A 23276-nucleotide genomic window follows, 5' to 3' on the forward strand; every position below is an offset into this window, starting at 1 on the left:
TTGGTACTGAGAATCAAATCAGTCTTTCCTAAGACCTCCTCTCTTCCCCCACAACTTACAGGCTTTCAATCTAAACTTAGTGTCAATTCACACTATTTCTTCATTTGACTACTCTTAGCACCTGATATTTGCAATCCTGATAGTGTCTTACAATGTGACCCTTCACCTAGATTTCTCAAAATGGATGAAAGTATCCATTTGTTGGACTATTAAGTGTTAAAAGTAACAAGAGACATCTGAACAGCATTTAGCCAAATGATTTCTGGTAGAATCCTTGATAATGTGAACTCACAATATTTGTGTATTCATGGTTGTGAATCAATTAAATGCTATGTGTGGCCCAACCAGAACACCACAATTTAAACATAGCAAGCTGGCTTGTACACTACAGTTTTGGCTATAACATTTAGACTTTCAACAATATACTACTACTCAAGCTCAAGGATCTTTTATCAGTTTGCATGCTCTAAACTGAAAACATGGAGGAAAAAAATATAAACAAAATTACTATCAACAATTTTTATTCAAATCAAAACCAGCAGTTAATATCAGAAAACATGAAACCACAGAACGGGAAAAAGACAGACTTCAGAAACAGGTCTTAATTTAACAAAGAAAACATGTTTAGAAGTTCACAATATACAATTCTATTTATGCAGCCTCTTCCTCACCCTCCTCCTCAAATTCACCTTCATCTCCAACTGTAGCATCCTGGTATTGCTGGTACTCAGATACAAGGTCATTCATATTACTCTCTGCCTCAGTGAACTCCATCTCATCCATGCCCTCACCAGTGTACCAATGCAAGAAAGCTTTCCTCCGGAACATGGCAGTAAACTGCTCAGAGATGCGTTTAAACAGCTCCTGGATAGCTGTACTGTTGCCAATGAAGGTGGCAGACATCTTGAGGCCTCTAGGTGGGATGTCACAGACAGCTGTCTTAACATTATTGGGAATCCATTCAACAAAATAAGTACTGTTTTTGTTCTGTACATTCAACATCTGCTCATCCACCTCTTTCATGGACATGCGACCCCGGAAAATAGCAGCAACGGTCAGGTAGCGGCCATGTCGCGGGTCACAGGCAGCCATCATATTCTTGGCATCAAACATCTGCTGGGTAAGCTCAGGTACTGTGAGGGCACGGTACTGCTGACTGCCACGGCTGGTCAGAGGAGCAAAGCCTGTCATGAAGAAATGCAGGCGGGGGAAGGGGACCATGTTCACTGCTAGTTTACGCAGGTCAGCATTCAACTGGCCGGGGAAACGCAGACAGGTTGTTACACCGCTCATGGTGGCTGACATTAGGTGGTTCAAATCACCGTAAGTGGGAGTTGTCAGTTTAAGGGTATGGAAACAGATGTCATAGAGAGCCTCATTATCAATACAGAAGGTCTCATCAGTGTTCTCCACAAGCTGATGGACAGACAGAGTTGCATTATAAGGTTCTACTACTGTGTCTGACACTTTCGGTGAAGGCACAACGCTAAAAGTATTCATTATTCTGTCAGGGTATTCCTCACGGATTTTACTAATAAGGAGTGTGCCCATGCCAGAGCCAGTACCACCACCCAGTGAATGGGTGAGCTGGAATCCCTGCAAGCAATCACAACCCTCAGCCTCCTTTCTCACCACATCCAGAACAGAGTCAATTAATTCAGCGCCATCAGTGTAATGCCCTTTGGCCCAATTGTTACCAGCACCACTTTGTCCTGCAAGAAATTAGAGCAAGTTAAATTGTTGTCTCTGCGAAGCAGTACATCAACACACCAAAAAATTCTTACATAGTGAACTATCCCAAAGCTCAAAATTGGCCCCCATCCCTGTACATCATATGTTTTCGTCCCCTAGTTTCAGGCTATTGCTTTAATTACTTAGTTACTCTAAATACCTCATGGGAAATTGACATTTTTATAATGGCAGCATTTCCCCTTAGACTATTCTCTTCAATAAAAGCTTGAACAATTAAGCAGAACTTCCTAAAATGCAAAACTAAGAAAGAAGGAAACAAAGTGGCAAAGAGAAAAAAGTCTGATGCACAGCTTCAGAAAAACTCGTTAATTCCAGAGTTTCAACTGAAATGATCAAAACCAAGAAGTCTTGTGCAATCTTCATAAATATTAGCTGTTAGATGGCGAAACAATCATTGTAAAATTTAAATATTCTCAAAAGGCCATGTAATTTTCAAAAAGTTTGATCATGGCCCCACTAGCTTGTCATTTCCTTCAGGAATTAGTATAAAACAATCTGGATGGTAAAGGTAATTGTTGCTTTACCTAGCACAGTTCAGTTTCCATAAAGTCTTATTACCTCCACCAATGCTGCCTCCCCCCACCCTATTCAAGAAAGCATGGAATAGCAGTCTGAATAAATAACCTCTCAAAATTAATTGTCCTATAACAATCAGTGACAACCAGCTTCAGGTGGTCAATTTCATAAAAATCCTACCCACCAAACACAAAGTTATCTGGTCTGAAAATCTGTCCAAAGGGCCCAGATCGAACAGAATCCATAGTACCGGGTTCCAAATCCATGAGAATGGCTCGGGGTACATATTTACCACCTGTTTAAAAATAATAAAATATAAGACATTGCAATGCTCAGGAGATAAGCAAAAATATGATTACTATTTTAAATTAGTTAATACCTGTAGCCTCATTGTAATAGACATTAATCCTTTCCAGCTGAAGATCACTGTCTCCATGGTAGGCTCCAGTGGGATCAATGCCATGCTCATCACTGATGACTTCCCAGAACTAGAAAAAAAAGTCTTATTATTAATATGTCCAAAAGACACAAGAATAAAGGAACAGGTGTAGGCCATTTAGTCCTTTGAGGCTGTTCCCCGAAAGGTCAAAAGGAATGTAATTCTACCACCTTATGACAAAGTATAGTTAGTATCCTCTACTAGTCACTCCAACGCTGGAGGTTGAATCCAAGATACTTGTGATGACATGTCTTCACAACAATATGAAAGGTTGATGGCCTCATGTGCTAGCATTGTGAGTCTTTATTTTTGGAGAAACCTGTTGAATATTCTGAGATCAAACATGAGATGAAATTCACCTGAACTCTTGGGGGCCACAAAATGTCAGCGTAAAAGGGATGTCTCACCAATCTGGCTTAATTTATTCAATTGCAGCAAATAGCAGTTTACCAATTTGTCATAAAAAATTCAAGGTTACTCAAAATAGATGAAATGGCTGAAGAGCTATAGGATGCAGTACAAAAATAGGTGCTGATAATCTAGATCTAATCATTTTTTGTGATCCTCTCCTACCTGGTTTCTGTGATGAGAACCATTTAAGCCTAACTTGGATAAAAGGTTTTCACACCACCCTGTAAAACCACCCAAAACTACAAATTAATATCTGCCACAATCTTTACGAACAATTGTCCTTAGAGGTACCATTAGTGAATTGCAGCTCTTCCATTTGTCTGCAGCATAGGTCCATCTAATTCCTTCAAACAAATAATGAAAAGTTTTGTCTCCAGTTCCTGAGGAAACTTGAAAACTCCAAACCAATGGCATCAACTACAATTTTTTAATTCTTGTGAAGTAGACCAAAATGTATCTGATGATGGTGACATCTCGGACAGAGTATGGCAGCAATGGTCCACTCACAACAGACAGGTGTATGAATGCTTCCCCATGAATACCAATGACAATTCAAGTCATCAACACCCTCAGTAACAATTTTTCTTTTGGAAAAGGATACTTTCTATGACTTGGCATCAAGCTATCTGGTAATGCTGAATGTCAAGCCAAAACTTCAATGGAAGTAGTTCTCAAACATTTAATCATGTACTAAACTGCATTTACTGAGAAATGAGCCTTGATGTTAGATAACACCAAGGCCATTCTCCAAATAGTCAAAAGGGATGCACAATGCTTGTGCTCACATCATGGCACTTCTGCCTCAGAGCCCTCTTTGACGATTGTCTGACAATGCTGTTTTTCAGGCAAAGGTGAACCACAGCACTATATTCGTGACAAATTGTTGATAAATTGACTATTTCCTTCTGAGTTTGTGCATTGATTTACTAGAAAGATAGCAGGGATGTATGAGTTCAGTTATGAGATTTAGTAGGTATTCAAAATTATGAAGGGTTTTGATGGAGTAAACAATGACAAATTATCAGGGTGAGATTTATTTTCATGCAGAGTTATGACTCGGCTGATAAGGAGATGGAAGCAAATTAATAATGCCTTCCAAGAAGGAATTGAATAGATACTTGAAGGGGAAAAATGTGCATGTCTGTGGCCAAAGGGGAGGGAGTGGTTTTAGTGGGACAGCTCTTTCAAGGCACTGGGATAATGGCCAAATTACCTCCTTTTGTGCTATTCCACGATTTTATAACGAGTGGCACCAGCCCATTTGGTGCCCAGTAGCACCAATAGCTAAGGACAAGGTAGTACTTTCACATGAGATTCACTGAATTCTCCAATCAAGCTTCCAACCCTACCACAGCGCCAAACAGATCAAACCAAAGTTGTAAAATATATTCTGAGAGTGACCATGATGCAGTAATCTTCCGTGGTCTCTTCGTAGTCTTCATCATTCAACTATAACATTCTCCTTCAATGCTTCTGCTACATTGTTGAGCATTCTAGGACTGTCTGTACTTAGTTCTACCTATTTATTCAAATGCAGCCAGGGGATTGCTAGAAATAGGTTCTACTTCCACTCTTGATCATCTCTGCAACTCCAAGGATCTACTTTTGGTCCACTCCTCTTCCTTATCTATATGCTGCTTCTTAGCAACATTCTACAGACATGGGATATGCTACAATATACAGTTAGATCCAGCTCTACCTCTCCACCATCATTCCATTCGTCAAGTTGCAAATCCAATCTTGAAAGATCCACAACTTCTTCACATTAAGCACTTGGAAGACTGCAGCCTTCATCTTCAGCTCCTGTCTGTACCATACCCTTCAGTCACAGACCCAAGTCTAAACAATACTATTCACAACCTGCATGCCCTATTCAACTTCAAGCTGATCTTCCTAACAAACTTTCATCCTATCACAAAAGCCACCTGTCTCCACTCCATCCATACCTTAAGACCAAAGCTGCCCAATTCATACTCCAAGCTTGGTTATTGTAATGTGCTCCAAGTTGTGTTTTTATGATGACAAAAAGGCACCAATCACTCATAAGGGATTGGGAAAACATGTTATGGGTTCATTTATTAAGACAAGGCACATGTGAACAGATATACATGAATATTAAAGCTTGAAGACATCAAGAGCAGCAGAGCTGTATGTGCGCGCTCTACTGAAAGCAAACGTGAAACTAAAACCGGATCACATGACTTTCTTTCACGTAGTCATGCTGCAATCCCTTAAAAGCATATTACAACACCCACCTTTCTTTTTAAAGACACTTCCACCCCCCTTCCAAAGAAGTATAACTATTTACAACTTATGTTCATGTTTAGTTACCATTACATTAGTGTATAGAACTGATAAATCTTTGAATCTCTAAAGCATAGAGGTAATCTGCTGGTATGCCTAGATCTTGTAATGATAACCTTCTGGATGTGTCTTTAATTGCTTACAATGATCTGTGGGATTGTCATTCTTGGATATTGTTCCTGGCTTCATTTGGGATCTTGTCCTAGATGCAATAGAACTGTATGGTGCTTGAGGAGCTCGAATGAATTGGATGTGTCCTTAGTTACGCCTCGTTACCTCAGCTGGTTGCATACCTTCTGTGGGATTCTGTACCTGCATTTTATTGTGCATCAAAAATAGAAAATGCTGGGAAAACTCAGCAGATCTGACAGCATCTGTGGAGAGACAGATGCTGTCAGGCCTGCTGAGTTTTTCCAGCATTTTGTTTTTGTTTCAGATTTTGCTTTTATATTTTTATTGTGCATGTTAGTCATCTTCTCTTGCACTTTGAAAAGTTACTCTCTAGTTTCTGAGAGAGTAGAATGGGTAAGAGTAGATAAATTGATATACACTGGTCTGCCAAACATACAGTGATGGAAGACTTGCTCTTAAATGTGTCACTTTCAGATGTAACATTGCAATGTGTAGATCTTGCTTGGTCTGTCTACATTTGAGAATTAGGGATTTCACCATGTGGTTCATTCATTCAGCTAAGCTGTTAGATCTAGGGTAATGAGAAGTAGTGTGATCAATATTCCACTTCTCTCACATATACTGAAATTACTAACCAGTAAATTGTGGACTGTTATCCATAATGATCTCTCTTGGCACACCAAATAAACTGAAAATAGCACTTAAGAGTACACGCGACAGCTGCACTTGAACTGTACAATTGTCGAATAATAGGGTACTTGGTAAAGCAGTCAATGATAAAGTCAGTGCCAGAGGTGAGATGCTATTTTGGATCAAGGATGGGCAGGAACTCCATGCGGAATCAATGGTTTTTTGTGCTGACTTGGCATATGCTCTTGACATGCTTCACACTTCTCGATGACTTTAATGTCATTGTTCATATCCAGCCAATAGATTGTCTCTCTTGGGAGTCTTCTTGTCCAATCTATGTCCATGTGTGAGTGATGGAGAATATCAGGTCGCAAGGATTCTGATATGATGACCTACCTGCCTTTAAAAATGACTCCACAGTAGATGCCTAGCTCATCCTGGTGAGGCCAAAATGGTTTCATGTGTTCGTGGACATGCTGAATTGAAATAGTCCATTCTTCAGATTCTGTAGTGTGGAATTTTTCACCATTTCTTCTTGTAGCTGCTGGCATTTGCGTTGCACAGAATGTACCATATCAATTTGGAGAAATCTTCAAATTCAATGTCAATAAAGTCAACCTGTAGATCCAAGGATACATCTTCTGTTCTCGCTGGGTTAGGCAATCTGCTAAGTGTATCTGATGTGACCATCAAGTTATCTAGCTTGTACCTAATCTAAGTTGCAACCTTGAACCATTATCAAGAGATGTTGCAAATTTGACATTGCGCTGGTCAATGGTTTTCACCAAATCATCTCCAGTAACATGTGGTTGGTCTCTACCACAAATCTTTTGCCAGATAGGTACAAAAACACATTATTCCAAACACAAAAACTAATGTTTTCTGCTTGATGTTGGATTGCATTACAGATTTTGAAGCAAATGCTATCGGTTTGACTTTCTGTAGTATGCGTGCTCTCCGACACCTTTCTGCAAGGCATCTATCTCCAAGGTAATTGTCTCCCTAGGATTGTAAAATTGCAATGTCTTTGCTTCTGATAATGACCGTTTCAAGTGTTTCCAAGAAGTATTAGTGGTCTTCACACCACAGGAAAGGCACATCCTTTCTCAACAATTCCCTTATGATTTTGAGCAAAATTGGAAATACAAGACCACCAGAAATTGAAGAGGTCTAGACATCTTCGAAGATTGTCCTAATCTTGAAGAGCTGGCATGGCTTTAATATCTATTTTAGTTAGATCAGGATGTATGCCAGCACTGCAATAAATAGAACTGAAGAAATCAATTTGTTGTAAATTGATGGCACATTTCAGATTGCTGAACGCCAATCCTTTATTACATGAAACTTGCATCAATAAGTGTAGACTATGGTCATGTTCTTGCTTTGTTCTTCGCAAACTGGCAATATCATTGGCAACACAGATGCATCCTGCCACAGTCCATTTCAGCTTGAAATAGATCTTGGCTAACTGACGGTCTGAAAGAAAGTTGTTAAAAACATCCGAATGGGGCACAAAATTTGCAGGCTTTTGGAATTTTTCCATGAGACGTACCGACCAATAGCCATATTTGGCATCAAGCATCAAGAAGAATTTTGCACCTGCAAATCTTGGGTTTAACTCTTCTAATGTGGGGATTTTGTAAGGACATTTCAAAGCTGTGCTTAAACCTTGTGGACTGATGTATACTCTCCATGATCCGTCTTTCTTTATGACACAGAGCTGAACCATCCTGTGTGCTTTTGTACTTTTCTCATGATTCCGTCTTTTTCCATTTTATCTAGCTCGACCTTCATTTATCCTGTAGTGGATGCTGCACTTATGTGGTGGATCAATGAACAGACTGGCATTCTCCTGCAAGTGTAACGTTCCAGCTCCCTTGAAACTGCCAATTTCTTTCCAGGCATTTCAATGTTAGGTCATGAACTGAGGCGGTAGGTGTAGTTTCTGATCTGCCTTGTAAGGTATGTCTAATTGCATGGATTGTCACTAAGTGCAAGGTCATGGCATGCTAGCAGACCTGCGATTGCCAGGTCTTCAGTCTCCATGTTGTAGAACATCTGTGACACCCAGGAGAATTGATTGTACTGGCATTCCATGACTATGGATCCTATTCACTTAATCTATCCCCTTTGCAAGATCTTTGTGTCCTCCTGACAACTTGCTTATCTATATTCATATCAGTCGGTCCCTTCATCTCAAGCACTAATGGACTGTAAATAGTTGAGGCCCCAAGCACTGATCCCTGTGCCACTCCATTCTATGTGGCCCACTTATATTGACTCAATTTCCTGCTAGTTAGCCAATCCTCTGTCCATGGTAATATATAACACTATAAGCTCTTCCTTGCATCGTAACCTTTTATGTGGCACCTTACTGAATGCCTTTTGCAAACCAAATACACAATATCTACTGGTTCCCCTTTATACACCCTGCTTGTTACATCCTCAAAGAACATGATTTCCCTTTCACAAAGCCATGCTGATTCTGTCTGATTGTATTATGATTTTCTAAATGTCCTGCTACAACCTCTTTAATGATGGATGCTAACATTTTCCCAATGACAAACATTAGGCTAACTGGCCTATAGTTTCCTGCTTTCTGTCTCCCTCCTTTCTTGAACAGAGGTGTTACATTTGCAATTTTTCAATCCACTGGACCTTTCCAGAATCTAGGGAATTTTGGAGGATTACAAGCAACACTTATCTCTGCAGCCACTTCCTTTAAGGCCCTACGATACAGGCCATCAGATCATGGTGACTCATCAGCTTTAAATCCCATTACTTTTTCTCTAGCAAGAGTTGTAACTTCATCCCTTCCATTTGCCCATGTTTCCACTATAATTGGGATGCTTTTATCTGAAGTCAGATGCAAAATATTTGTTCAAAGTCTGTTATTTTCTCATTTCCCATTATTAATTCCCCAGTCGCCCCCTTTAAGGGACCAATGCTCACTTTAGCTACTATTTCCGTATTTGAACAAGCTTTTGCCTGTCTTAATATTTCTTGCTAAGTTTTTAATCATCCCTTCTAATTTCTCATTTTTGGTTTACCCCTCAATTGCTGTGCAGAGAGAAAACACATCAGTCATGTATGAAATGATTGATTATGCCTTTTCCACACAAGGAATGGGCCAAGTGAACACAGTAATATGTAAAGGGTGTAAACAGTAGAAGTTAAGTCAGGCTTAGTTCGCATTTTAATATATTGTTAATTGTTGCTTGGGGTAATTTCATTTTTGAATAAAAGCAGGACGAGTGAGATTTTTTCTGCAGCTTCCCACAAGTGATTAAAAATATTTTGGTGTATTTTCAGTCACATGTCCGTTCTGAATCATGACCTTCAACTGCTGACAGTAATCCTTACCAGGTTCCAGATAAAAATTGGTGTACAGCTACAGCTCAGTGATCTAAAGCATCTTCTGTCCAAGGGGTTACAGTTGACATATCAACTTATCTGGTTTCTATACATATTGACTGTTCTTCTCACCTCCTTTAGGACACTAAAACCAGTGGCTTTAACCAAGCTTTTGCTCATCTAGCCTAGTGGTTCAGATTCAGTGCTTAGTTCTGAAGGGTCATGAGGACTCGAAAACGTCCTCTTTTCTTCTCCACCGATGCTGCCAGACCTGCTGAGTTTTTCCAGGTAATTCTGCTTTTGTTTTGGATTTCCAGCATCTGCAGTTTTTTTGTTTTTATCTAGTGGTTCAGAGTTGTTTTGAAAACAGGTATATGAAATACCTTGGGAGACTTTATAGTTATCTTAAATGGCATTATGGTAAACTTGTTCGCATTTTGAATTTCCAGCACGTGGACATGGTGTAATCATCCCTTCCCAGGTTTTTTGATTTTTCCAGAAGCCGCAGCTCCTGAACGCGCGCCTCATGACGACGCCAGTGCACGTGCGCCCAACATCTCAACCACGCATTCGCAAGCCGCCTTCGCCCTCGTGCTCTTTCCAACGGTCGCTCGGCCTAATCGGCGCTTTTTATTGGCTGATCCAAAATTTAACCGTTCCCCATCCCCGCAAGGCGGGAAACGCGCGTGGTGGCCTCGCCTAACCGACCGTCCGCCCGGCTCCTCACAATAACCGTCCACCCACCCCAACACCTCGGCACTTTCATCGCAGGAACGGAAAGCAGCTCGACAATGGGCAGCTCTCTCCGCCTCGGAAATAAACTCTCCGGCCTAAAATCCCTGTGGGACTCTCCGGCCGCTTCACCATCCGGGCCCGAATCCCTCAATCTCTACCTGAATGACTACAGTACAGACCTTGGCTCCAATCTGATTACCACACTGGCCTGCCTGAAGATGCACGATCTCTCTCATCCTCGTAACTCCACCTAAACACTCACACCCGCTAAAATACAAACGGCAAAACTGACAACTGGTCATTGCGCTGCGCGTTATATAGCGTTGCGTCATCGCTGCGTTTCCTATAGGACATTTGTATTGGTCCATTTCGATGTCAATCAAACTAAAACACCCGCTAATCACGTGGAAAGCCTTCTCCGATAGGATCACTCCGATACTCGTCTTTGGTTGGTTCTCACCAGACTGAGGAGGCGGAGCCATGTCCGACCACATGGTGAGGAATGTGCGGCAGAAGGCGCGAGGCTGGCAAGGACTGTTATGTGGTTGTTAAAGGGGCACCGCCTTTGTAGCAGGGTGATTGACAAACCTTCATGGATTTACATCTAGTAGACAAAGGCCAAATACTGCAGATGCTGGAATTCTGGAAATAAAGACAGCGAATGCAGCAAATAACAGATCCGGCAGCATCTAGGGAGATTAAGTTACGGGGCTGAGGTTCAAAGCTCAAAAAGCTCTAAGGACAGGGGTTGCAGGAAACCCAGAAATAGGGGAAGTAATGGCGCAGTGGTATTGTCGCTGGGAAAACAAAACAAAAACAGAATTACCTGGAAAAACTCAGCAGTTCTGGCAGCATGGGCGGAGAAGAAAAGAGTTGATGTTTCCAGTCCTCATGACCCTTCAACAGAAGGGTCGCTGGGAAGTAACCCAAACACCCAGGGTAATGTTCTGGGGACCTGGGTTTGAATCCCGCTATGGCAGAAGGTGGAATTTGAATTCAATAAAAATCTGGAATTAAGAAGTCTAATGATGACCATGAAACCATTGTTGTAAAAACCTATCTGGTTCACAAATGTCTTTTAGGGAAGGAAATCTGCCATCCTTACCTGATCTGGTCCACATGTGACTCCAGACCCACAGCAATGTGGTTGACTCTTAAATGCCTCTGGGCAACTAGGGATGGGCAATAAATGCTGGCCCAGCCAGCGAAGCCCACATCCTGTGAATGAATGAAAAAAATGTGCAGATTGCCTGTCATTGGTTTTTACAGAGCCACTTCATTAGCATCCGATTTCCACATTTCCTACACAGTAGTGTGCATAACAATGACCTGCACGACACAATTTCAATTCCAGTAATTAAATGAACTCTCTAAACGTGCAACTTGAAGCAGTTGGAGATGGCATTGCAAGAGAAAGAAGTTTTGGAATAGAGTCAAGAAATAAAAATTTGGATTCCTATAGGACCTTTTCATGATCTCAAGATATCCCAACCTGCGTTACAGCTAATGAAGCACTTTTGAAGTGTCACCATTGATGTAATGTATCAAATCCAGCACCAAGTGCCCATAAGCAGCAAAGTGATAATGACCATTTAATCTGTGTGATGTTGACTGAGGGATAAATATCGGCCAGGTCACCGGGCATGATTCCCCTGCTTATATTCAAAATAGTGCTTTGCAATCTTCTACTTTGACCTAAGAGAAAAAAGTTGGTTTAACATCTCATCCAAAAGACAGCGCTACCAGTGCATCACTCCCTCAGTACTGCATTGAATTGTGTGCATTGACCTTTGTGCTCAAGCGCTGGAATGGGACTTGAACATGTATATACCTTTCTGAGTCAAAGGAGAGAGAGCTACCAACTGTGCCACAGCTGACACAAATGGCTGAGAAAGACAAAGTCTGTGGCCCACTTCACCCACACCTTCCAATGCACTGTGCCGGAGGCCATGAGAACCCAGACAGAGATACTGTTCCCTAACAGTTGGAGGAGGGGCTGCCTGGGAACAAGAAGAAGACATGGTTAGAGGTGACAGAGGAGATGTCAGCAGCTGGACTGTGCTGCCAAATTCTTGAATCAAATACAGGAAGCAGCTCAAAGAAGTAAGCCAGGCAAGAAAACAGAGCAATGACACATTCAACTACATACAGTACTGATGCCAGTGCCCCACAAACTGGAACCCACTTCTCCCACACCAGTCTTTGAGCCACACGTTCATCTCTCTAATCTTATTTGCCCTATGCCAATTTGTACGTGGCTCAGGTAATAATCCAGAGATTATTACCTTTGAGGTTCTGCTTCTTAATTTGGTGCCTAGCTCCTCATACTGACATTGCAGAACCTCTTCTCTAGTTCTACCTATGTCATTGGTACCTACATGGACCGCGACAACTGGATCCACCCCCTCCCACTGCAAGTTCCTCTCCAGCCCTGAGTAGATGTCCCGAACTCTGGCACTGGGCAGGCAACATAGCCTTCTGGACTCTCAATCCTCAATCAATTACACCTGAACACACCAACTCCTCACACTTCCTTCTCTAGCCTATTCTAAAAACATGACAAAGCCTAATCTCTACCTATAACCCTGTGTGCCAGGTATGACCTCCTGGGAGTAGGAGCATAGCGGGCCTGCAGGAGACAGTCGGGAGCTGAGGACCGCCTATAAATACAGACCAGAGATTCGAGTGAGGCCTATCTTGCTGGGAATCAAAGCGGTGCAGACCTGCAGGAGACAGGAGTCGGAAGCTGAGGAGCACCTATAAATACAGACCGGAGATTCAAGTGAGGCCTACCTTGCTGAGACTCGGAACGGAGCTGAGGAGTGCCTAAAAATACAGACCGAAGATTGTGTAAGAAACCAACTTGGGGCAGACAAGTTCAGTTGGATCTATAAATTAAAAGAACTAAAACTTTAAAATAATAAACCAAAATTTGAAAACTTTAAAATTAAAATAAAACAATAAAGATAAAAAAGCAATAAAAATACCATCTAAAACACATACCTTTGTAGTTAAGAAGCATATAACTTTTAGTTGTCAGTGGTACTAGCATCCAACAAACACAGTAAACACATACATAGGAGGAAAATAATTAAAGTAAATTAACTAAATAACTTAAGTTAGAATGGCGGGACAGGTGTTATGTTGCAGCTGTGGGGTGTGGGAGCTTTCGGACGCCAAGGCAATCCATGACAAATACATCTGCAGGAAGAGTAAGTAGCTTGTGGAATTATGAATCAGGATTATTGATCTGGAGGTCGAAATGCAGACACTGCGCAACATAAGGGAGGGGGAGAAATACCTGGACACTTTGTTCCAGATGACAATCATACCTCTTAGAATAGGGTCATCTGTTTTGGTCAGCAGGGAAGGACAGAAGGATGTGACTGTCAGTGAGGCAGGTAATGGGACCAAGCAGGCAGTAGTAGAGGAGCCTTAGACTTTGCAATTGTCAAACAGGTTTGAGATGCACACAACCTATGTGGATGAAAGCAAAGTCTGCAAGGTGCATGAGCTAACTGGTCATGGCACTGTGATATAGGAAGCCGAATAAGCCAGAGACCAAAAAGGAATGTAGTGGTGGTAGGGGATAGTATAGTAAGGGGGACCGACATTGTTCTCTGCAGCAAAGGTCGAGAGTCCAGAAGGCTATGTTGCCTGCCCAGTGCCAGTGTTCGGGACATCTACTCAGGGCTGCAGAGGAACTTGCAGTGGGAGGGGGTGGATCCAGTTGTCGCGGTCCATGTAGGTACCAATGACATAGGTAGAACTAGAGAAGAGGTTCTGCAATGTCAGTATGAGGAGCTAGGCACCAAATTAAGAAGCAGAACCTCAAAGGTAATAATCTCTGGATTATTACCTGAGCCACGTACAAATTGGCATAGGGCAAATAAGATTAGAGAGATAAATGTGTGGCTCAAAGACTGGTGTGGGAGAAGTGGGTTCCAGTTTGTGGGGCACTGGCATCAGTACTGGGGAAAGTGGGGACTGTATCGTTGGACTGTTACACCTGAACCTTGCTGGGACAAGTGTTCTTGTAAATCTAACTAAGAAATCTAACTAAGAAAGTAGAGAATGCTTTAAACTAAACAAGAGGGATGAGGGATCAAGCTTAAGTAGATGTAAAAAATTAAGGTGTAGAGTCAAGACAGGAGAGCAAAATAGTAAAATGAGAAATGAGGGTCAGAGAATGGCAGGAAAGGACAGAGAGGAAAAACCTAAGAATATATCAACAGTCAAGACTAGATGTCACAAAGGTAACAAAAAGGCAAAATGAAGGCTGTCTATCTGAATGCACGTAGCATTCATAACAAAGTAAATGAATTGGTGGCTGACATTGAAGTAAATAAATATGATTAGGGAGACATGGCTGCAGGGCGACAAAGATTGGGTCCTTAATACTGAGGGGTGCATGACATTCAAGAAGAATAGGAAGCTAGGTAAAGGTGGAGGGGTAGCACTGTTAATCAAAGAGGGCATTGGTGTAATAGTTAGAGATGACCATGGTTCAAGAGATCAGGATGTAGAATCAGTTTGGGTGGAGCTGAGGAATAGTAGGGGAAAAATGTCATTAGTGCAAGTGGTCTACAGGCTCCCTAATAGTAGCCACAGTGTAGGACTAAGTATTCAAGAGAAAATATTGTGTGCTTGTGATAAAGGGACGGCAATAATCGTGGATGATTTTAATTTACATATAAATTGGAAAAAATCAGATTGGCAGTAGGAGCCTAGATGAGGAATTTTTAGAGTGCTTTCAAGATGGTTTCTTAGAGCACCCACCATCCGTGGTTAACTAAAGAAGTTAAGGAAAGCATCAAACTTAAGGAAAAAGCATATAACTCCGCAAAGATGAGTGGAGGGACAGATGATAAAGAACAGTAGAGAATGACTAAAATGTTAACCAGGAGAAAGAAATTGGAGTATGAGAGGAAGCTAGCTAGAAATGTAAAAATGGATAGCAAGAATTTCTACATGTATTTAAAAAGGAAAAGAGTAAGTAAATTGAGTGTTACTCCTCTAGAGATTGAGAATGGGGAGTTAATAGCCGATAAGGAAATGGCAGAAGAAATGGACAAATATTTTGCTTCTGCCTTCACTATGGAGGATACAAAAAACATTCCAATAACAGCTGCAAATCAGGAGGTGAAAGGGAGAGAGGAACTTGGTGAAATTGAAATCACTAGGGAAATGGCACTGAGCAAATTGATGGAACTATGGGCTGGTAAGTCCCCAGGACTCGATGGACTATTGTCAGAGATTAATCACACCAAGGCATCATTAATACGTAGAAACCCCATTTATTACTTGTGCACAAGAGAGACAATACAACAAGAGCTATAGTACCGACTCATAGCAGAATACACACAGACCTGTTAAAAGCATTTTTACAGCCAATCAGTAAATTTTGCACTAACCTATCCGCTTATTTGCATAAATTAACTGACCAATCCATATAGTATTAAGTATTCGTTCCCATCACAACAGATGTTGCGCTTATGTAAATGCTTATCATGATTCTGATTACATTCGGCCTGAGAAAGAACAAAATGGAATGTCTCAGGGCTCATCCTACAACTGTGGTCAGACAAGATGGCATTGTTTCTCAAGGTTGCAGTATTTTTCTCTTAGGCCTAGGCATATAATTCAACTTCTAACTTCTCCATTAACCCTTTTAGCACTAAATGGCTTCCCTATAGTTGTCCAGGTCACCACACTTCCCCCCTTTTGTCCTAAAAGGACAATCCACCACCCTTAGCCAAGTTCTATGTATCCTAGTCGCCCAGCTTCATCCTCAGTGGAATCCTGATTCCTGAGGAGAGGGAGGGAATAGACAACTGGCTTGCCACCAGATCTCTGAAGGTTCTGTAGTTGGCAGACAGAGCGGATGCAACAGAGGATGAGCTGGATAACAACATACAAAACAATGAGTAGGGCAAGGCCTATGACGAGGTATTTGAAGAGGGTTTTGAAAAGGCTCCCAAACCACCCACCAATATTAGGGAGCCACCCCGCCAGTCAAAGGATTTCGCCTGGGCAACTGCATGGAGAAGGCGCACTTGGTCCTGAATGAAATGTACATCAGTCTCAATCCTCTGGTCCTTGTTAATGTAAAAACAACATGTTTCATTAATAGCCGCACAGACGCCCCCCTGCGCTGCTAGCAGGAAATCCAGGGCCATACGGTTCTGGAGGAGAACCTTGGAAAGGGACTTAGTTTCCAACTGCAGACTCTGAATGGTGTCAACAGTCTTATTCTCAATAAGTTCCATTGTAGCAGAAATGTTAATAACGGCCTTTTCCAGCTCTGAGACCCCTTGACCTGGGATGAAGGCCCGGACAAATTTGTGGAATCCGGTATTGCGGGTGACAAGCAGGTTCCAGGTTGATCGTTTATGACGCTTCACAGGCCCTAAATGAGGGTGAACAGTAAGGCTCTTGACCCCAAAGGCCTCAGGGACAATATAGCCAACGGTGCAGGTGCCTGCCCAATTGACAGGGAGGGTTTTGAATGCCCTTTTTCCACAAAGCCAGAATGAGTCATTGCGGACAAGAGTAGGGTACCAATAAGTGAAATTTTGGCAAAAGCTGAGCCAATCCCAGACAAAAGAGGAGTTCATCTGGTCATACCACTGGACACGGCAGGTCTGACTAAGCTGCACTGCTCGCAGAGCCAGCAAGTCGGGGCATCCAGACAGATTTTTGTAGCTGCAAGGCCCAAATACTTCAGTGTAGTAGCCGGTAGAAGTCCAGGTGGATGTGGAATTATGTAAAGTGAGATTGTATGATCGTTGGCAATCACACCCACCCCCATTAAAGTATGTGAGTCTATCGTCAGATCTCGGGGCCTGCAAAAAACACATCACCTCATTGGCCTTGCACTCCCAAATGGTAGTCATAGGACCAGACTGGTTGTGGACCGGAATCGGCATTCCCGGTAATTATAATCAGCAAGGCACAGGACCCCAATGGCAGCTCGCCCACCCGAGTACTACCCTTGGTATAATTTCTCCTGACGCATAGCCAGGCCAGTCCTTTAACAACCACAAAGGTGGGCTCCCGTCTCCAAATGGGCGCTTGATGGTTGATGGCCCCTGTATTACCTGAGGACCGTGTGGAGTCTGAGGGGAAAGCTAGTAAATGCATCTCGGAGGAGGAGGGGTTAATAGGAAAATGAGTACAAATCCAACATTTAGTCCTATTAACTTGCGAGGCTATGGCCTGCATTCGTTGAACCACAGGACCATGCAGGACAGAATCCAAATCAGAGTCAGCATTCTGACGGCTCAGTTAAAGTTCCTGCACAAGCACTTCCGTCCGAGGTCAGCGTCCGAGGTGTGGATCCACAAGGGTCGTTCTTCAACCTTCACGGCCGTATGGGTGGTGAGCAGGACTTGGAGAGGCCCCTCCCATCAAGGTTCCAAACTGTTCTTTCTCCTGAAGGTCTTTACCAGGACTAGGTCCCCAGGCTGGTATTGATGGCAGTCTTCAATGGTGGGCTTTTTCTGAGATTCTACTACCTGCGTATGCAAGCTTTTGAGAGAATTAGTAAGTGCTATACAGTATGTAATCATTCCCTCATCCAAAGTGTAGATGTCCATTTCCCTAGCAGACAAAGGTGGTGCCACTGAGAGGCGCATAGGACGTCCCATTACAACTTCATGAGGGGAAAGGGAGGTGGTACGGTTAGGGTGAGAGCGCATAGTCATGAGCGTCAAGGATAGAGCTTCAGGCCATTTCAAACTCGTTTCCTCACATAATTTAGCTAATTTGTTTTTCAAAATACCGTTTTGTCTTTCCACTGCCCCAGTAGACTGGGGGTGGTATGGGCAGGAAAGGTGATGGTTGCATTGTAAGGCCTTCAACAGTTCTTTTATCACTTTAGCAACAAAATGAGGTCCATTATCACTAGATAAAATCTCTGGTATCCCGAAACTGGGTATGTATTCACGCAACAATAATTTTGCAACAATAATAGCATCATTCTGTCGAGTGGGATACACCTCCACCCATCTCAAGAACAAACACACTATAACTAAAACATAATTATATCCCATACATTTAGGCATTTGTATAAAGTCCATTTGTTTGTGTACAAACGGGCCCCATGGCTGGGGTTCCGTGCCAGTAGTCACTGTGGGCATCTTGCCTGGGTTATGTCATTGACAAAGCAGACATTGTGAAGCTATTTTAGCTGCCATAGCAAAAAACACAGGCGCAAACCACATCTGCTGTGCCATTCTGTTCATCCCCCCTTTGCCCGCATGGGTAAATGAATGTAACATGCAGGCAATCCAGGGCAGGAGTGAAGCAAGGGCAACAGCACGGTCATCAGAAGAAACCCAGAGGCCATCAGAGCATTGTGCGCACGAGGCTTGAGTCCAACTGTTTTGTTCACAGGTAGATGCCTGTGACTGCAAGTGAATAAGATCAGTTAGACTAGCTACAGGAGAATGGGTTGCAGCTTGATAACGAAGGGGACCCACAGACCCAGTGAGACCGGCCGTGGCTGCACGGGCGGCACGGTCAGCCCTATCATTACCTTGAGAAACGAAATCATTGCCCTGTGTATGGGCAGAGCATTTAGTAACAGCAAGGGAGGAGGGGAGCCATTAAAAGATTAGCGATGAGCTGCCCATAGCGGACAGGGGTTCCTACTGATGCGAGAAAACCCCGGAGCTTCCAAAGTTGCCCAAAGTCATGTGTCACACCGAAAGCATATCGAGAGTCAGTGTAGATATTGGCCGATTGTTTGGCAGCAAATATGCAGGCTCGTATAAGGGCGAAAAGTTCAGCGGCTTGGGCAGAGCAGGACGGCAGAGGGGCGTGATGCTTCAATAACAGAGTAAGAGTCACAAATAGCATCGCCAGTAAGTAAATCACCACCTAGTGATCGAGTAGAGGAGCCATCGACAAAAAGAATGAGGTCGGGATTTAACAGAGGATGATCCTGCAGACCTGGGTGAGGTAGAGTGGAGTGCTGAACAATAGTGGAGCAATCATGAGGTTCGCCATCTTCCTCCATGGGTAACAGGATAGCAGGGTTGAGAGTGATGCATCATACAATAGTCAATGAAGGATCCCCTAAAAGGGCTGTCTCATAGCGGGTGACACGGGCAGCGGTGAGGTGTTGGGTAGCCAAATGGTTAAGGAGAGCCGCGACTGTGTGGGGAACATGTAGAACAGGGTACCTAAGGGTAAGGAAAAACTCAGCAGATCTGGCAGCATCGGCGGGGAAGAACAAAGTTGACGTTTCGAGTCCTCATGACCCTTCAACAGAACTAAGAGACTACTTAGTTCTGTTGAAGGGTCATGAGGACTCGAAACATCAACTTTGTTCTTCTCCGTCGATGCTGCCAGACCTGAAGAGTTTTTCCAGGTATTTCTGTTTTTGTTTTGGATTTCCAGCATCCGCAGTTTTTTGCTTTTACCCAAGGTTAAGGGACTGGGCGGTGACGACAGCGAGGTAGGCTGCCGCAATGGATCGAATACAGGAGGTAACCACGCGCAACAAGATCTAAGCGAGTATTGTAATAAGCAACCGGTCGCTGGGCATCCCCATGGGACTGGGTAAGCACCCCCTGTGGAAAGCCACAATGTTTGTGAACATAAAGGCGAAAAGGTTTAGTATAATCTGGAAGGCCCAGGGCGGGGACAGAAATAAGGGCCGTCTTGAGGGCCGCGAAAGCGGCTTGGGAGTCCGACTCCCAAGTGAGGTCCTCAGGGGCTGAAGGGAGGGCGAGATCCTGCAAGGGCCTAGTGAGTTCCACATAATTAAGGATCCACTGCCGACAATACCCCGTCATGCCGAGAAAATGAGTCAGATCCTTTTTAGCGCAGTGGAGGGGAAGGGAGATAATGCTGTCGACACGGCGTTTGAATAGGAGTCGAGCGGGGCCGTCAAGAACATGGCCCAAATATTCAACATGGGATCAGCAAAACTGCAACTTTTCACGGGAGGCCTTCTGGTCCTTATGGGCTAAGGCTTTCAAAAGGGTGAGAGAGTCGAGACAAGTCTGCTCAGACGGAGAGCAAAGAAGCAAATCATCGACGTACTGGAGGAGAGTAGAACCACCGCCGCCCCCCGCCCCCAACCCCAACCCTGGGAAGGAGACATCAGTGAGATCAGCCTGCAGGGCACGGGAGAAAATGGTCGGGCTTTCCGTGTATCCCTGGAGCAACCAGGTCCATGTATACTGAGTATCATAAAAGGTGAAGGCGAAGACAAACTGAGAGTCAGGGTGTATGGGTTTGGAGAAAAAGGCTACACAGAAGTCAACGACAGTATAACAAGTGGAGTTAGGGTGAACACAGATAGGCTGGGATCATGCAAGCGTTTACTGCCCGCAAGTCCTGGACAAACCGCCAGGTATTCTTGCCTGGCTTCCGCACAGGGAGTATAGGAGTGTTGCAGGGGCTAACAGTGGGAATAACAACACCGGAGTTTAAAAGGTCTTGAAGGACAGGCTTTATGCCTTCCGTCACTTCAGGATTAAGAGGATATTGAGGCTTCCGAGGGAGGGGTTTAGAGGGATCCAAACGCACCCGAAAAGGTTCTGCTGATAATACTCGACAATTGCCACAAGGTATCGGGGATAGTTGCCAAGGCATTGAGGGAATCAGCAATTGCACTACCTAGAGCATGGTGCTGAAAATAGGCAGGATACTCAAAGGGCATAGAGGGAAAAAATTGGATAGCCTGATCATAAATATTCAGGGAACCTTCCATCAATTCCACAGATGATTGGGGATCTGTGCACTGAAGGCGGTACACCATAGGACCAAGGTCCCTGGCCTGATATCCAACGGAGACATAGAGGATAACATGAGGCACAACATTCCAGGCATGAAAATGCAGTAGGGCAGCTGGAGGAAGGGAAACAGAGCCAGCAACTCCTTCAGGTCCAACGCAAAGGGAAGATATAGAAAGAACATAGCACTCACCCAGATGGCCTGTTACCTCACGGGCATATTGGTGATCCGTGCAGGCAGAGTAGTGCGCTGGATCCCAAATCCAGTGTTGCAGGGGCGGGTGGATGGCTATCGCAGCAGAAACACAGCGGTCGGTCAGAAGTCGGAGTAACACAGTCTTGCGATTATTGGATAAATCGCAATGTCTGAAATTCCACCACCAAACATGAGGATGACACGAAGTTTTTTCTTGTAGAAGGCCGATGATTGTGGAATAAGTAAACTCGGGAACTTGAAGAGTGATAGAGTTGTTAGAACAGTCTAAAGTGCAACCGAGTTTGCAGAGGAGATCACGACCCGAAAGATTGACTGGGCCGTCGGCCCCGAGGAGGAATCGATGGGATCCTTTTCTTCCGTTAGGTCAAAGGGCACTTCTTCGGAAATTGGTAGTGAAAGCGGTTGTCCCAAGACCCCAACGACGGAAATGGAATCGTTAGAGGGGGTGACATCAGGGGTCTCGATAGACTGAAGGATAGAATAAGTCGCTCCAGTATTGATAAGGAAATTCAAGAGATGGCCATTTACAGACAAAGGGATAGTGAGTTCCTCAACGGTAATGAGAGGTAAAAAGGTGTGGCAACTCTTTTGTGTCGTATCCCCAAATGGATTAGCTACTGAGTAGGGGATCGTTTGAGGGGCAGGGGCCGGCACCTGCTGAGGTGCCACCTGCAGCAGAACTGCAGGCCCAATGACCCTCCTGGCCACAGTTATAACAAGTCCAGCGGCCGCTCCCCTCTTGGTCCCACCTGACGGCCTATCCCTCTTCTTGGCCGTCAATTCCGATGGGCATCCTGGTGCTAATTAGGCTGCCACATATTCCGAGGCCACATAACAGGTTGGGGTTGGTAATTATAAAAGTTGGGCGGCTGAGAAGCTAGGTGAGGGGCAGCATAAAATGCAGGGGCCGGTGCCAGCACGGGCGCTGCGAATGGAGCTGCAGGCGGGGGCGGTGGTGGAGGAGGCATCTCCACTGGAGGTGCTGCTACTGATGCTGGATCGTCTAACATTGGGGCCATTATTCCTTTCTTTGCGGGTTTCTGGCATCGGATCAATTGGCGCTCACAATGTTGGAGGGTGCGAATAATTTCTTGAAGATTATCCTTACCTTCCCACCCAATGCAAGTAAGGGTAAAGGCTTTCTTAAGATCAGGCTGCAATCCCTGTACAAGAGCATTGACAAGAGCCAGAACAGAATCCTGAGGATTAACACCAGAACATTTTAAAAAGATGTTACGGAATTGTTCAACATAAACACAAACATCCTCGTCGGGCTTTTGCACTGTGCTGTGGATTTTATGCCAATCAACTACGTCAGGATAAGCCTTCCCCACAGCAGCACAAATGCGCTGCCAGAGTTGTGCCTCCCGATTCGCAGAAAGGGGATCAGGGCTAGGCGGCGGCCAGTCACAATTTTCCCGAATTGGTTACCAACACTGGGTACCCAGACAAGTATCAAGAACCATATCTATATCATTACAATTAGGGCTATGACATTTACGGAGAATTTCGAGTTTCTGTATAAACTTCTCAACCCCTTCTTTAGGGTCGGGGGTGGATTCAATAATTGCTTGCAATTTGGAAGGTATCCATGGATGGTAGACTTGCATCTGATCTCCTGCGAGATTAGGGTATGCTCTCATTGGCAGCTGCAACGGGGTGCTGGAGAGCGAAGAGTCAGTTGGGAGGGCTGGATCCAAGTTCCATCTCCGTTGGGAGCAGGAATGGGTTTGTACATCAGTAGTACTATTAGGTTCTGGTATGCCCCTAGTAGGCGGCAGAGCCGGCAGGCAGCTGCAGCCGGGGGGTCGAACCTGTTCATTATCATCAGAAGGGGGAGGGGACCGGTAGACAGGCCAATCCCGATCGCTGAACTCATCATCAGACGGCAGAGGCGCTGGGGGCTGTGCGGTTCACTGTGCGACCAGGATCCTGGATTCTTCTTTATGATCAATTTGCTTTCTCTTTTTCTCGCATTCCTGACTCCTTTTCCTTGACTCATCAGCCTGCAAACACGCACCCACACTCAGTACCAACT

The 23276-nt window shown here is 44.0% G+C and overlaps 1 protein-coding gene across 4 annotated transcripts; it reads right to left on the reverse strand.

Moving 5' to 3' along the window:
• Positions 1-504: 504 nt before the first annotated feature.
• LOC121280773 (tubulin beta chain-like) lies at positions 505-21783 on the reverse strand. 4 transcript variants are annotated; one of them, XM_041192953.1, is made up of 5 exons: positions 21215-21783; positions 13067-13099; positions 2648-2756; positions 2453-2563; positions 505-1712 (listed from the first exon to the last, which is right to left on the reverse strand). In XM_041192953.1, exons 4-5 carry the CDS (start codon positions 2532-2534, stop codon positions 652-654), a joined length of 1143 nt encoding a protein of 380 aa, XP_041048887.1. In that variant the 5' UTR covers positions 2535-2563; positions 2648-2756; positions 13067-13099; positions 21215-21783; the 3' UTR covers positions 505-651. The 4 variants fall into 4 exon arrangements, with proteins under 4 accessions (XP_041048887.1, XP_041048886.1, XP_041048888.1 ...); XM_041192952.1 differs by lacking the exon at positions 13067-13099; XM_041192954.1 differs by lacking the exons at positions 13067-13099; positions 21215-21783 and adding an exon at positions 12105-12252.
• Between the last annotated feature and the right edge of the window lie 1493 nt (positions 21784-23276).

This window comes from Carcharodon carcharias, chromosome 8 (genome assembly GCF_017639515.1).
Source record: "Carcharodon carcharias isolate sCarCar2 chromosome 8, sCarCar2.pri, whole genome shotgun sequence".
Taxonomy (NCBI): domain Eukaryota; kingdom Metazoa; phylum Chordata; class Chondrichthyes; order Lamniformes; family Lamnidae; genus Carcharodon; species Carcharodon carcharias.

Excerpts from the sequence above, each read along its gene's own strand:
- LOC121280773 (XM_041192951.1), bottom strand. The coding sequence starts at position 10,509 with ATGAGAGAGATCGTGCATCTTCAGGCAGGCCAGTGTGGTAATCAGATT. Across the intron at positions 2,757-10,452 it reads GTAATCAGATTGGAGCCAAG|TTCTGGGAAGTCATCAGTGA; the intron begins GTCTGTACTGTA and ends TTTTTTTTCTAG. Across the intron at positions 2,564-2,647 it reads CTATTACAATGAGGCTACAG|GTGGTAAATATGTACCCCGA; the intron begins GTATTAACTAAT and ends ATTTTTAAACAG.